The 14,847-nt window shown below is 40.4% G+C and overlaps 2 protein-coding genes across 2 annotated transcripts in view; both read left to right on the forward strand.

The window, feature by feature from the left end:
* LOC116395200 (interferon-induced transmembrane protein 5) overlaps nt 1-278 on the forward strand; it is a 1,719-nt gene extending 1,441 nt beyond the window's left edge. Inside the window, exon 2 of the mRNA XM_031868878.1 lies at nt 57-278. Coding sequence (XP_031724738.1) covers nt 57-278 — 222 coding nt within the window. The remainder of the gene's footprint in view (nt 1-56) is intronic.
* Nucleotides 279-5,857: 5,579 nt separating this feature from the next.
* LOC116395171 (uncharacterized oxidoreductase YjmC-like) lies at nt 5,858-14,370 on the forward strand. The gene is made up of 11 exons (XM_031868804.1): nt 5,858-5,991; nt 9,242-9,390; nt 10,264-10,452; nt 10,721-10,782; nt 10,910-10,963; nt 11,059-11,157; nt 11,256-11,391; nt 11,892-12,010; nt 12,404-12,499; nt 12,673-12,783; nt 13,685-14,370. Exons 1-11 carry the CDS (start codon nt 5,984-5,986, stop codon nt 13,748-13,750), a joined length of 1,089 nt encoding a protein of 362 aa, XP_031724664.1. The 5' UTR covers nt 5,858-5,983; the 3' UTR covers nt 13,751-14,370.
* Nucleotides 14,371-14,847: the final 477 nt, after the last annotated feature.

A 14,847-nucleotide genomic window follows, 5' to 3' on the forward strand; every position in this document is an offset into this window, starting at 1 on the left:
GTGTGTGTGTGTGTGTGTGTGTGTGTGTGTGTGTGTGTGTGTGTGTGTCTATGTAGGCCAGGGACCAGAAGACTCAGGGCAACCTGCAGCTGGCCCAGGAGTGTTCAGACAAGGCCAAGTGGTACAACATCTTGGCAGCCGGCTGGAACCTGCTGATTCCACTTCTGGCCGTTGTCCTGCTCGTCCTCCTGCTCATCCACCTGGGCACTTCCGAGGGCTCCTTCGACTTCTTCGGAGAGGACGGCTTCCAAAACTTTATGAAGCTGTTCAGCTGGTAGATGGAGGCAAAGGAGGGGGGGGGGGGGAAAAAAAAAAAAAAATAAATGGGTCTCAAAGTCAACCCATTCATAATTACTTGGGCGAGGGATTCAGAAGATGAGGGCTGACATAATCGCTCCTAAATGTTTTTAGCCAATCTAAGTCAAGCGATAAAGGAAATCTATCTGAGCTGAAATCTGCTCAGCACTAACATAATCCTAAGTGGTGAGAAAGAAAAGCAAGACTTGGTTTGTGTATTAGAAGAATGTCGTCTTTGGGATGCACCAGTACTAATCCTGGTATCAAACATTCTGGCCAATAAAAGACTAAAACAGGACATTCAATTAGTGTCTCAGAGTTACGCATATAAAGAAATGTATACAACATAATACTTTCGGACCATTGATCTAAAACTAATTATAAAAGTTAATGTTGTTCAGTAACAGCAACACACTGTTTGATACTAGTGGGCCAACACATATCAGAATTTTTATTCGTGAGAGCTGTTGGATATCAATATTGGGGCATTCCTAATTGTAATATCAGTATTAAAGGGAATTGAGTTTACACCAGCCAGTCGCCCTGACACGGTCAGTAGAAATGTGTTGATCAAAGACTGTGAACAGCCTGAAATGGAAAAGAGGGGAACAAACAGAGTGAACGGCTCAGAGATTGAGCAAGCAGCTTCTCTGGGTCATTTCGTTGTTATTTATTGTATTTATGTTGAATGGAAATTTTGATGACAGCTGAAATTATCTCCGGATAGTCCGGATAGAAAGAGCAGAGAGAACAGAGGACTGTGGAGCCAACGTCTGAATGTCACGATGATGACAAATGATAATTAACCTTCACCTCCTATCGCCGCTTATTTGTCTTCTTTCAGCCACTTTTTACATTTTGTGACAACATACATCTGTTTTTGGTCATTATTCATGTATTTCTAGTAGTATTTTATTGCGTTAAGTGTTCTAATTTTACATCAACTTATTGCTGACCATTTGTGAGTGAGCTAATTAAACCAGATACTGTTAAGTATTGCATTGAATTTTTCTCTTTCACATGATGCTTTTACTTCATTTATCAAAATATCTACGAACAATTTCAAGGACTTGTTCTTTTTCAGATCCATCCTCAGCTAATGAGCACGAGGATGAAGACATTCATTTCCTTCAGTTTCAGCTTCACCTTCACTCAATCATAATAAATAATTTCAGGCTTAGGTTTGATTCTGGGGCGGGTCTGAGGGATCGGGCAAGGCAAGTTTTTTTTCTCCATCCCAGCTGTGAGCCTGCTGCTGTACCAACTATATACAGAACATCCCGTTTTAGGAAACTGTTTTAAGTGTGCCCTCGTTTGTAAGGCAGGGCCGCCCAGGCTGACCACTACAGAGGCGTCAGCAGCAATGTGGGGGCCTGCAGCGGGACGAGATCATTTCAACCTGCTCTCAGTCTGAGGAATTATTGCAGATGAAATGGCACACGTTTTGGGAAAGACTTGGCATTTTATGTTAGCCGTCTGCTGGATGGTTAGTGCCACAGGAAACCTTTAGCTTCATCATCACACATGTATGCTGTACTGCAAAACCACAGAACAAATAGAATGCAATACAAAAAAATGTAATTTGATTTAACGATGCATTGAACGGAATTGCTTTTATTTCTATTATTAAATTTAGGAGTGGAACACGATTAGAAAGGTGGGCGGGCATGCAAATCAAGAAAGATGTGATTGCAGAGGATGAATTTTACTTTCATGTGAAATACACATTCTGAGATGCCATTGAGCAATGCAGAGACTAAATCTGCTGCTCCATGAATCCTCCTGCTCCTCGCCCCTCGTCTTTGATGACTTGGGTGTCCCGCTCCTCCAGACCTCCCATCATATTAGTAGCCTCTCCTTTGCTCGCAACTTTATATATACGCACCCAAATCACAGCCTCTAGCTTCCAACTTACTATTTTCCTCCTGTGGTTGGAGATAAATGCCTACAGATGTCTAAACCGTGGAGAATTACAGACTAGGAGCTGGCACTGCAGAGGGAGGGGGCGCTAACTTCTCGCTGCTGTTTTTGTGAGCTGTTCGCTCCAGGCCTGGTGAAGCAGGAGGAAGACATGCAGAAAGAACACTTACACTTGATTTGACACAAATCAGGTTCAACAAACCTTCCATCCTGAACTAAAACATGTCTAACTTTTACCCTAACCTAAACTTAATCAGGAAAAGGAGTTTTATCAAATGGATTAGGCAGTTAGCTCCCTTTTGGTCAAATGAAGCACAACGTTTATAGCATTAATGATGAATAAACAACACAAATTTGCAGGGATTGGGGTATTAATGTATAATTTAATGAAATTTGAACTAAAATATTTAAAAAATTAAAAAATCCTTTAAAAAGGTGCAGTGTGTAGGATCTGGCGGCATCTAGCGGTGAGGTTGCAGATTGCAACCAACTGCAGCTTCTCCCGAGTGCCAAGCATGTAGTAGGACAACTAAAGCGGTCGACGTGAAAACGCTAATGGCCTTATTCACTACTCATTCTACGCTAACGAAAACACAATGATTCTTAATTCCAGTTGACTTTACACTACAAATAAAAATAATATATTCAATTTCTGCCAAAAGATCCTCCTAAATGCTGCATGCTGTTTTACAATAACCAAATCTTGTGTCTCAATCCTAATTGATTTAATCTCAAACACTAAAACAACCTTTTCTATCTTTCTGACACTTGGTTGTTATTAGTATAATACTACTGAAACCAGTGAAAAGCACATTTCTAACCACATTTTTAAACATTCCAAAAAACCACAATCAACACAATGATAACCAGCCCGAAGCCAAAGCATAAGCACAAAAGCCCCCTGGAGGCTGCACCACACAGCACAGTGTTGAACGGAACAGACTGCTGACTTTCTTTGAGCCTCACCAGTAACGCCTCTTAGATCATGGCACTGTCTCTGTGTGCAAAGCTGACACTGCCCACAAGATGGTGCAATAGGAGAGCTCATTGAGTGTCCGGAGGGTTTGTTAATGTGCTCAGTTCATTCCATAAACATCTAAACATGTTAGACTTTGACATTTCCTATGAAAAAAAAGTAAATGTTGACCTAAATGTGGCATTACAGCAAAGGATGAATTTATACTCCGAGGATCCAAAAACTACAAAGCTAATTTAATGGCAATCTGGTCAGAACAGCCAGTTGAAAAAATACAGACCTGCACATGTAAACACATGTATTTAGGAGTTTGTCCACTTAAATATACTGCGCACACACACACACACACAGACACACACAGACACACACACACACAATCAAAGACATTTTAATCTTTCCTCACAATAGGATCAAAGTTTGCTTGAAGGCCTTTGTTTAAACAGTTGCTGTTTAGATATGCTGATAATTACAACAGTGGATGAGTCATGATCCCAGTAGTTTTATATCATTCATATCAGATAGGGGGTAGCCATTCAAATGCCACATAAACGGAGGCCAATCATCTTTTGGCTCAACAACCTGGGATCAAAATAGGAACTTAAGGCTGCATTTTGAATTGGCGGAAGGACTTTACTGGCGGTGACGTTGTTGGTGTTATAAGTATCAAGCCAGGTGAAATACAGTGTTGCTCACATGTTGTGAAAACAACGGGAAAATACATATCATCAGATGAACGGTTGTTGAGATTTGCAAGGACACACCCACATACAGACAGAAAGACACATACTGACTGAAATTCCTTGCTTTATAGTTCGATGCCTTTTAATTAAAATAAGTGAAACTTGATATCTTCTGATAATGGGTGCGTAGCATAGTAGTTAAACTGGTTTCCCAGGTTAGGTTCCCAGTGTCCCTGTTCCAAGGGCAAGTTAAGTTCAAGGGAAACATTATCAAAAACACTCAGGAAAAACAAACCAACATGCTCCACTGCCACTACTTTGCTGCCAAGTGAGATCTTGCACAAGACTAAAGCCTGCGATTTATTATGTTTGTACTATCTCCTTCCTTCCATGTGGAGAAAATGTGTCTGCACAGCATGTTTACGTGTACATCTAATACAACTGAATTGATACACTTCCAAGTTCGGCGAGTGTCTGACTCTTTGTGGCCTGCTGGAAAGAAAGGCACCAACAGTGTTCTTCAGCAACACACTTTAAAGAACATCTACTCTTAAGGACCATGTTTTAATACAAATGAATACATACATTTCAAAATCAGTTATGTATCATGTTGGCAGCATCTTAAAAACAGTGTAAATAGCCAAAAAAATGTTCTTATCAGAATTCCAAAGCACAATCAAGTGCCAGCGCTTCTCTGTTGAGAATATGTGAGGTTACATAACCAAGGATACTGTTACTGGTAAGCCTGTGTGGGAGAAAGACATCGATGGAAGACCAGTTGTGAAGAGATCAGACGCAGTCTGCACCAGCGGTGCAAAGTAACAAAGTACATTTTCTCAATTACTTTACTTGAGTACAATTTTGAGGTTACTTTATTACTTTACTTCATACTTTCACTCCACTACTATGATGAGTAGCCAACTTTTACTTTTGGTACTTTCAGTATATGTTAATGCTTGACCTGTTAAATGCAGGAATCTTACAGTAAGTTTATGTATTTCTACTGTATATTGCTACTTCTACTTAAGTAAAAGATCTCAGCACTTATTCCACTACTGATCTGTCATTAGTTTTCTGTAAGTGGCCAGGCAGCAGAGTTTAGAAAATAAGTAAGAAAATAAAGTAGGGGGAAATGCTAATTGTAAACAAAAGCAAAACAAAAGAAACAAAAGCATAAATACCTGAAAGGTAACTCTTTGTGGATACGTGTCTATGTTGGTGTTCGGTTTCAGACTTGATTCCTCTGTCCTCTGCCCTCTGTCCTCTTACATACCTGACTACACCTTAGCCTAAAGCCGTGCTCCCATTACAACAAGCACCAGAGACTTTTGCTGCTTCTCCAACAGACTGTATCATTGGCTGAATCTACTACAAATAGAGACAGAAGGAGAGTTGTATTATGTTTTGTTCTTGCATATCCTGCAGTCATGCATTTACAAAAAGCCCTTATGTTTATGAAAAGTCACATATTTCTCCTGAGAAGAAGGCCTGTAGGTATGATGCAGGTATTGTGCAGGATAATAAATTGCCCTACATGACTTATTTTTTGGTAATGTTTGAGAGGGAGCTTTCATTCTCATTATTTTGGTAAATCCTTATTAGTTTCAATGATGTACAAAGAATGATCTAGAAATGTCTAATCAATGCAGTTGCACTTCGTCCAAAAGATTAAGTAGGAAGTAGAGATTTCCTAGTGGTTTAATAGAAAATAAATAAGCAGGGTTGCCTCTTGATAATGTACAGTAGGCGTCCTTGTGTAAATATTTACGGTGTTATTTTTGTCAGGGGGCAAACATGTGCGCTTCAAACACGTATGTGACAAAATGCGCAATTTACATAACGCACGACCTCGCCTCAAACGCCAGAACAGGCCTGTGTGATGGCGTTACAGAGAAACTCCCCCCGATACGCCTCTCCTCCAACACCGCCCACAGACATATGATAGATTTACCAGCTTTCAGAAATGCTGGGCGTTTCCTAACTGTGTACTGTTTGAAGAGGAAGTTGGCCGTTGTCTCCGTTGATCATCGACACCAGCAGATCACCAGCAACCAGCACCAGTAGCGACAAGTATCGACCTGAAGCTGCAGCGCAAAGCAGGACCGTCAACATGACCAGGTGAGGACAAATTGTGCCGCATGACATGACCGGCTGTTGACAGGAACAAACTATAACTGATGGTCTGAATGTCACGACTCATGGACTTGCAGAAGTGGAACGTAACAAAGTAGACTTCAAGAAAGGGCTTTAATTAACACATTTAGTATTACTTTCACATACTCTCTGCATTAAGAGTACTTTTACTTTATCTGTACTTTTACTTGAGTACATTTTTGAATGCACACTTGTTATCAAGTATGTTATCATTGCAGCTGTTTTTTTCCTAACTTTTGGTCGTCGGCAATGACCTTTACAAAGTCAAACGAACAATAAGTTAGCACAGTTCCCTTGAACAGTTGTGTGCATTGTTTGACCCATATTTTGGAGCACTTTCTGTTCATGAACTCCTCCTGTCTGTGTCAACAGAGAAGCATGCTTTTTGCTAAACTGTTTTTCTGTGTGCTCCTAATCTGATTAAAAAGGGACGTTTTATTTGTTCTGTTTCATGTGCAGACTTTTAACTTTCAACGAGCAACTTTTGACTTTGTAGTTATGTGCTTTATAGTTGCTTCATGTGCGTTTTTGAATTGAAGGCTTCATCAGAGCAGAGTCATGCAGATATTTCTAAGCACAGTAAGTCTGCACAGTCTGTTGATCAAGTCTGCTTGTGTCTAGACTTTTCACAGCCTGTAGACAAGTGGTTTCCCTTGTAGACCTGTCTAGTTTATTTTCCATATTGTTAAATAAACACTCAACAAGCATAAAGTTACACATCCTTCTGCACACATTCAAGAGGATTCTCAAATTCTGTTCCTCCTAGAGGTGACATGATTCATGGTGCACTGTCTCTAAAGATTTTGGAGCAGTTGATGAATGCATCAATAATTACTGGATCTTCTTCCATTGTATTTTTATATGTGTTTGTCCTGTAGGAGAGCGTTGACCCCTTCTTGGACGCATGCATGTCCCAGTATACTTGTAACATGAACCAGTAAAGGCTACATACATTGTCCACAGAGAATTATGTGCGGTTGTCTTTCTTCTAAGTTAAAATATGTAACTGCATAGACAATGGCAACTTTTTAAGCTATGTTTGAAATGCCACAGGCATTATTTTTACTGTTTATAGCACCAAAACAAACACTATGTGGCCCTCAGTGTGACCTTGGGACATGCTGACAGTCTTTCTTTGGTGTGGAAGATGTCAAACTTCTATCATGCAGCCCTGGTTAAAGTTTTCCCTTTTCCGTTACTCCTTCCTCATTTCTCAGAAATTGTATGAAGGGTTTGTACTTCTTTCTTACATAAGACATTGCATAAGTTCCTCCTCCCTACTTGGATGGGCTCCGTTAGGGCTGCTATGTGTTTCATCCCCCCCATCCCCATCCCCATCTAAAGTCCAGCCTCCCTGCAGATGTTAGTGCTGTTACCTATGTAAATGCCAGAGAAGAGGCCCAGTAATGGTTTGAATGGTTAAATATGCAGCTGGAGCCCGCAGCCGCTTAGCTTATCTTAGCATAAAACTAGGCGACCAACAGAGACACCAGGAGGTTACTGGTCCCAGCCAAGAAATGGAAATAGTAAAACAAACATATGTTTGGTTTTACATTTTGATTTTGTGTACAGATGAAACAAAGAAGATGATGCGTTGATTTGTGAGCTTTAGAAGTGCTGTAAGGTGGACTTTATTACATGATAATGCTAGAAAGGTTGACTTGTATCAGTTGTTGTTTTTTTGAGCAGAGCCTTTTGTACAGAACACACTGTTACTTTGGAGAGGAACTGGCCGATCCAGCTCTCCCACAGCCCAAATCTGGACTCCATTATCAAGCATTCCAAAACTTCCCGTTCTCTTTAACGACTGAATACCCCAAAGTACAATGAAGGAGAAGAGAATGGAAGGAAAATGGAGAAGTAAGGAAGTAAAACGTTTTCAGCGTCGCACACTAGAAAACCCTCAGAGACCTCATCCTTATGTCGTCTGTCAATAAAAACATGACTTTAAGATGGTGAAGACATGTTTCACCACAGTGAGTCGTAACATCTGGAAAAGAATTTCTGAGGAACATTTAGCTGTAAACTAGTTTGTTTGGAAGACATCATTATATTACTTAAAGCTGTCTCTTAACTGGGATTACATTTACAGAGAACACAAGTAAAGGAATGTCCTGGTTACTCATACGACATCCTAACCCCTCACAGAAAAGAGCATCTGAACTTTACCCTGTGACAATCTATTAGATAAGCACTACAATGGTATTATCTGTAGTTTGTCATTCTGGTCTGCACTCGGCATTCACTTTTTAAATATCTGCAAATCCATGTCCATCTTGTACAATTTTTTTGTACAAGATTAACACTCTTACTGTGCCACAGGGGTGATGAACCTTTTGAATCTGGTGCTGATTGAGGGACCATGTGCTTTTTATTTAGTCAAGCATGTGACAGCTACATTCATATTTGACCCTTTTCAAGAAGTTTGATCTTAGAATTAAAGGCATGATAATGAATATTCTTAGTTTCACCGACCACTTGAGTCATTACCATGTCTTAGTCAGTGCCCCCCCTAAAGTATTCAACACATCTTTCACTCTGTTAAACATACTGCCTAAGTATTGCAGTTCCCTGAGGGGTTTTCATGCACGTGACTTAAACTGAGACTAAAACAGAGACAGTGACTCCACTGTTCATAGCGTAACACTCTGAAGAGAGAGAGAATGTTTTTCCAAAACATCGTCTGGTACATGAAGTCCTGCTGTATCTTATTAACACACAGCTCAGAATTTCCTTGTAAAGTCAACAGCGAGTTAACCGTTTTGTTTACAGCATTTCTACCGTCAGTGTTTCTGCTAGGGGCCTACTCTGTGTGCAGTAACAACATAATGTAATAACAGCGTAGCTTTAGTGTAATGACCGACATCATCTATGTGGTTACACGTTGTGCAATCACTGTTGCAATGATGGACTTCAAACTTTGAAATAGTGTCGGTCTGGCATTCTGTCAAATCCTATAAAATGTGGCGCATTATAGATGATGTAACTCTTCCATTATTTTGAGTTATGGCTCAAACGCTATTAATTTAAAACAAGCATTATCATCAAGTTTTGATGTTCCTCAATACAAATATAAAAATGCAAAGTCCAGCATTAAAAATATTCTTTTTATTTTAACATGTGCACGGTCAACACCAGAATCTGAGTAACTGCTTGAAAAACAATCCATATTTAAGGATTTTATCATCTGATTATGAATTTTTCCTCTTTGCAGATGTCTGATAAGCAAGTCGGAGGTGCAAGGCTTCATCGAGAGGTGTATGACAAGCGTGGGCACCAAGCAGCATCATGCACGCAGCCTGGCCGAGGTGCTGGTGGAGGGAGACCACAGGGGCCACTTCAGCCATGGACTCAACAGGATGGGTCAGTGGGGCGCTGAAAGTTTATTGTCTGCATGTTTGATTTAAAGATGTATTTAATGGTAAACTGTGACACGTGTGACGGTGTCCACAGGATCCGTCATTTCCACACTTACCATTCATTGTTCATGTAAGCGGCCGTGCAAAGGAATCTGGTAGCGCCGCTTTGCATTTTGAGAAACAAACCGGCACACGGCTGCTCCTCATTAGCGTGAAGTTGCTGGGCTACTCTATGCATATCAGGGGCATCCAGCAGAACTGGCTTCCTCTGGAAACTCCCCAAACAGTTTTATATTAACCACTGTTGATCGAAAATGAAGACAGATTCAGCAATTTCTGACCTCAAGTATTTTCAGAAATACTATTTTTGTAGTATAAGGGAAGAAACGTTTCAAAATGAGCGGGCATGTTGGTTCCGTTTGAAATCCGGGAGCCGCAGCCCACAAGTGAAAACATTCCGAGATATACTTTCTTTTTAACCAAGCGTTTGCGTCAATTTCTGACTCCGCACACATATTGACGCCTTGTTGAGAGCCGCGTGGAGACAATCGTAGATTTACTCTGAATTCTGTCCAGAGCTTCTATTATAAAAGCGAGTATATCTTCGGCTTTATATGTACAGTTTTCATAAATGCTATTTTTGTATCCATTTGATGACCCAGTCTTATTTCATCAGTTACATTGTATCCACTATGATGTCCAACAGGAATGTATTTGACAAAGATTGGTCAGACTAATGAAGTACTATAGAATTTTAAGTCTTCGTATGAAAAATAATCTCTCGGCCAGCCTTCGACCCCTTGATTTGGATTTTTTTTTGTGCCTGTATTTAAAAGTGGTAATCATTTGTGCTTACTGTCTTTGTACTTTTTACCAGATATGTATGTAAAGGACGTCGAGACAGGAATCTGCGCCAAGGACGGTGAGCCGGTGGTGGAGAAGGAGAGTGCAGCCACAGCATTGGTGGATGGGAAGAACCTCCTGGGTCCAGTGGTGGGAAACTTCTGCATGAAACTCGCCATGAAGAAGGCAAAAGAAGCGGGCATTGGCTGGGTGGTGGCACACGGTGAGTCCGAGCATGCTGACAACAGTTGGGTGATAAATATGCGTTACGTGTTTGGCTCATATAACAGGCAATTAAATGCGAGAGAAAAGAAACCAAAACCACTGTAGTGTCTGATGACTACAAATTGCATTGGATTTGAATGAATAGAATTTACTTTAGAGAGGAAAATGCACTGATTAAATAAGTTTTAGCTGTAAAATGTGCTTCACTAAAGTGGTCAACGAATCCCAACAAATAAAACAGTGACTATACATGTTTACTGTCTCAGGTTCCAACCATTTCGGTATCGCCGGATACTACTCAATGCAAGCTCTGAAGGAGAACATGATTGTGAGTGAAAGGTTAACCTGCCTTTTTATGAATTTAATGTAAACAAAATGTCCTTTATTAAATAATGGACATTTTTTGTTCCCAAATGGTGTTATGTGTATGTCTGATAATAATCTGACTATTACAGGGTATGTCATTTACCAACACATCCCCACTGGTGGTTCCCACACGCGGTAAAGAGGTAAAAAATATGATTTATTCTACAGAATACACTGTACTTCATGCCACAAACAACCTCTCTGTCTCACTCTAATACCATCAACCTGCTGTTTGTAGTGCACTTTGGGCACCAACCCCATCAGCGTGGCAGCTCCGGCTAAAGACGGAGACAGCTTTGTTCTGGATATGGCCACATCAGCAGTAGCACTTGGAAAGGTAAGACTATGTTTATACTGAACAAATAAGCATTTAAGACACCACTTAGAGTTATACAAAATGTATTTAATTTATGTCTCAATGTTTTATGTGCACAGGTGGAGCTCCATGACCGGCGTGGAGACACCATCCCTGAGGGCTGGGGCTGTGACGCTCAGGGCAAGCTCAGCACCGACCCTAAGAAAGTTCTGAGCGGAGGAGGACTGGTGCCCATTGGCGGAAGTGAAGCCACAGGTCAGAAACCAGCTGATAAACGTCTGCTCGGGGAGCATTTTTTCATACTGTCCTTAAAATACAATATCAAAGTTATACTGTTATGTCTGCGGTTAGATTTTAGACATTTTTCTCACATTCAGATGTTGAAATAATCCTCCCTCTTCTACTCTCGCGTATAATTTAACAATCAAGGAGGAATTGTACATTTTCTAATACAAGCAAGGCTCTGACTGACAAGTCTGTTATGTGCTGCAAAAATGGCACTTGGTGTTTAACTATTAACTTTTGACACATTGGGTCTCATTTGGAATATGTGGGATTGAAAGATGTGATTCACGGAGGAAGTCTTTCATGCAGCAACACTTTCTTAGATTATGATAGTGACAGTAGTCCTGAACAGGGTAGGAGGATGCACCATAAAGGAGGGCTTGTATCATATATGATAACATTTGTTGCATTTATCCTGTCTCTACATGAAATAAATGGAGTTTGTGTGTCTGTGTTGTTGTTGTCCTCAGGAGGGTACAAAGGCTATGGTCTTGGAATGATGGTGGAAGTGTTCTGTGGTATCTTGGCTGGTGCCCAGTACAGCAACCACATCCGTACGTGGAAAGTAACAGACCGTGTTGCAAACCTGGTACGTTAGCTATTTATTTATTTATTTGTGACTCGTGTAAAACCCACTGGTTTGATGTGTTCTGTTCCCCTAGTCAAAGTGTCTAAACCACCTTGAGTTGGAGCTTGTGACTGAGCAGTTCCCATACTGCTGAGTAAATCAAATCCTTGACGAGATGGTGGACAGAAACAGTTGTTAAAAAGATTGACTCTCAGTCAAAAGCAGCCAACATCACATTTTTTTGGGAGCCGGGTTTTGACGTGCTGAAATGTGTCTCTGACAGCCACTGTTATCTAAACGATAAGCACAATCAATGAGTCCGACGCAAGCCCTTTTATGTTGCATCGTGGCTCTCTTCACTGTTTGTATTGGGTCAGTTCACAGTGATGTCATTACTGGTTTTTGTATTTTCAGGGTCAGTGTTTCGTGGCGATTAACCCAGAGAACTTTGCTCCCGGATTCGGCGACAGGATGTCAGACCTTCTGTCCATCCATAGAGGGATGGAGCCTGTGAGTAGATCCTACTGCTGCCACGTTAATACAGACTAATTAGGAGAAAAAAACATGTAGATGATGACCAATGATTGCAACCCGCTAATTCTTATTATTGTAAAAGAAAATGAAACAAAGCCTGTTAATTGCTTTGGGCTTCATTTGATTGGTGCTGCTGCTGTTTGTCTCAGGCTGACTCCGGCGCTCCCGTTTTGACTGCTGGAGATCCAGAGAGGATGAACATGAAGGAGTGTGAGGAAATGGGTGGAATCCCCTACCACATCAATGTTGTCAACCACATGGTAAGAGCTGCAAAATGAAGTGGTCATCTGAAACACTTTGATGTTTTCTCTCACTAGTCTAAATGAAGATTCTCTGCGACACTCTCGTAACTCAAGCAGTCATTATGAACAAAATGCAGGAACAGATGTGATCTATCACTTCTCTTTCATATTTTGAAAGAACTATTTTTTTGGGGGGGTAATACGCTTGATCACTTTCTTGCAGAGAGTTTGATGACAAGATTGATATTACTCTCATATCTGAATCCTTAATATGAAGCTATACAACCAGCTGTTAGTTAGCTTAACTTAGCATAAAGACAGGAAACCGGGAGAAATGGCTAGCCTTGCTCCGTCCAAAGTTACCAAAATCCACCCAGCTCTTCTAAAGCTCACTAACTTACATGTTATCTTGTTTCTAATACTTTTAATTGAAAACAAAAAAGTAGTTATATTGGAGGGGTTGTGTGCCGAACTGTTCCTTAGCCAGTCACATTCATTTCCTTGTCTGTCAAACTCACCGTAACAACAAGACTTCAAGAAGTAACTACGTGTCGTTGCACCAACAGTCTGGTACACAACTCCCCGTATTCTACAAGTAGTCGTTTTTTAAACTAATTTTTTTTTTACAAATGGGATATACCTTTTAATAAGTGAGCTGTAGAGGTACTACAATGTGGAGCTTGTTAACTTTGGACAGTGCTAGGCTAGGTTTTTTCCCCCTGCTTCCAATTCTTATGCTAAGCTAAGCTAAGTGGCTGCTGATGGTAGCTTTAAATTTACCGAACAGAAGTGACTCAATCTTTTCAACCATCTCTCAGTGAGGGAACAAGCGCTTTTCCCAAAATCCAACTATTGCTTTAAGGAAAAAGCCTTTGACATTTAGCTAACTCGACTCCATTTTTGCATTTTTCTTCTGCAGAACGAATGTGCCAAGAGAGTTGGGGTCAGCTCTCTGCTGCCGTGTGACAATGTCATCTCCAATTAGTCCGTCCAGTCCAGATTCTCTGCGTTGGAAATCCGCAACATCTGCTCATCTAGAAGTTCACATTGACCTGCTTGGGAATGTAACCTTGTTCACGTACATTATACATGTATCTCATTTTATTCATTTTCAAAGTCCATACAAGTTTCAATGAAAAAAAAAAAGCATTATAATAACCATGACATTTGTCACATAACAATGGAAATACCAAAGCATTTTCTTTTCTTAAGGGACTCCTTGAAACATGTTTTTTCTGTCTGAAGATACTGCATCAAAATGTTAATTTAGACATGTCTTCAAGATGCTCTATCTCTGACAGCAAAATGTGTGCATTCCATGTCCAACGCTGTCGTAAATCGTTTGTTGTTATTAACTTTACAGTTGGACCGTTCCCTGTTGAGCTGTTTTACTTTGTTGCAGTTGTAATGCAGTGCAATTGTATAACTGTGTGGTAATCTAGCTACTGTGTGATGCCTAACAACGTCTTATTTTAATACTGACATTGAAATATGACTATGAGAATGTTTTTCTGCTTTTATAAAGTTCAAGTACCCTTTTTACTCAAAGGTCATCAAAACACCATTCATATGTGCCTTATTCAATAAAAGCCTGATTAACCAAAACTTGTTTCCTCTCGAATGCCTCATATGGTCTGAGTTCAGTAAATTATGTATTAGTGTTTTGCTGTTTTTTTTCTTGGTTATGCTTTATTTACATGTTTACGGTGCCTTGAAAAAGTATTCCACCAAAGTATTCCTATTTTGTTGCATTACAACCTGGAATTAAACTGGATTTTTATTTGGATTTTCCATAATGAACCTACACAAAGTGAAATGAAAGAATTAAAAGTGGTGTGTGCGTATGTATTCATCCAAAGACATTTATTATTTTCTTCAGGCACTGGCTTTTTCATTGCAGGCCCAGCTCTGTGGAGGTTACAGTGTTAAGTGGTCCTATGGACAGATACTCCATCTCTGCTGTGACACTTTCCAGCTCCTTCAGGGTTGTCTTTGGTCTCTTCATTGCCTCTCTGATTAATGCCCTCCTTGCCTGGTCAGTGAGAGTTGGTTCTCTCTCAGTAAGTTCTTCATTGTGCTCGG

The sequence above is a fragment of the Anarrhichthys ocellatus genome, unplaced genomic scaffold (assembly GCF_004355925.1).
Source record: "Anarrhichthys ocellatus isolate YVR2014 unplaced genomic scaffold, GSC_Weel_1.0 scaffold2, whole genome shotgun sequence".
Classification (NCBI taxonomy): domain Eukaryota; kingdom Metazoa; phylum Chordata; class Actinopteri; order Perciformes; family Anarhichadidae; genus Anarrhichthys; species Anarrhichthys ocellatus.

Bases quoted from the DNA above. Each gene is read 5' to 3' on its own strand.
- LOC116395171 (XM_031868804.1), top strand. The intron at 10,453-10,720 runs GTGAGTCCGAGC...TTACTGTCTCAG, and splicing joins TGGCTGGGTGGTGGCACACG to GTTCCAACCATTTCGGTATC. The intron at 12,784-13,684 runs GTAAGAGCTGCA...TTTCTTCTGCAG, and splicing joins TCAATGTTGTCAACCACATG to AACGAATGTGCCAAGAGAGT.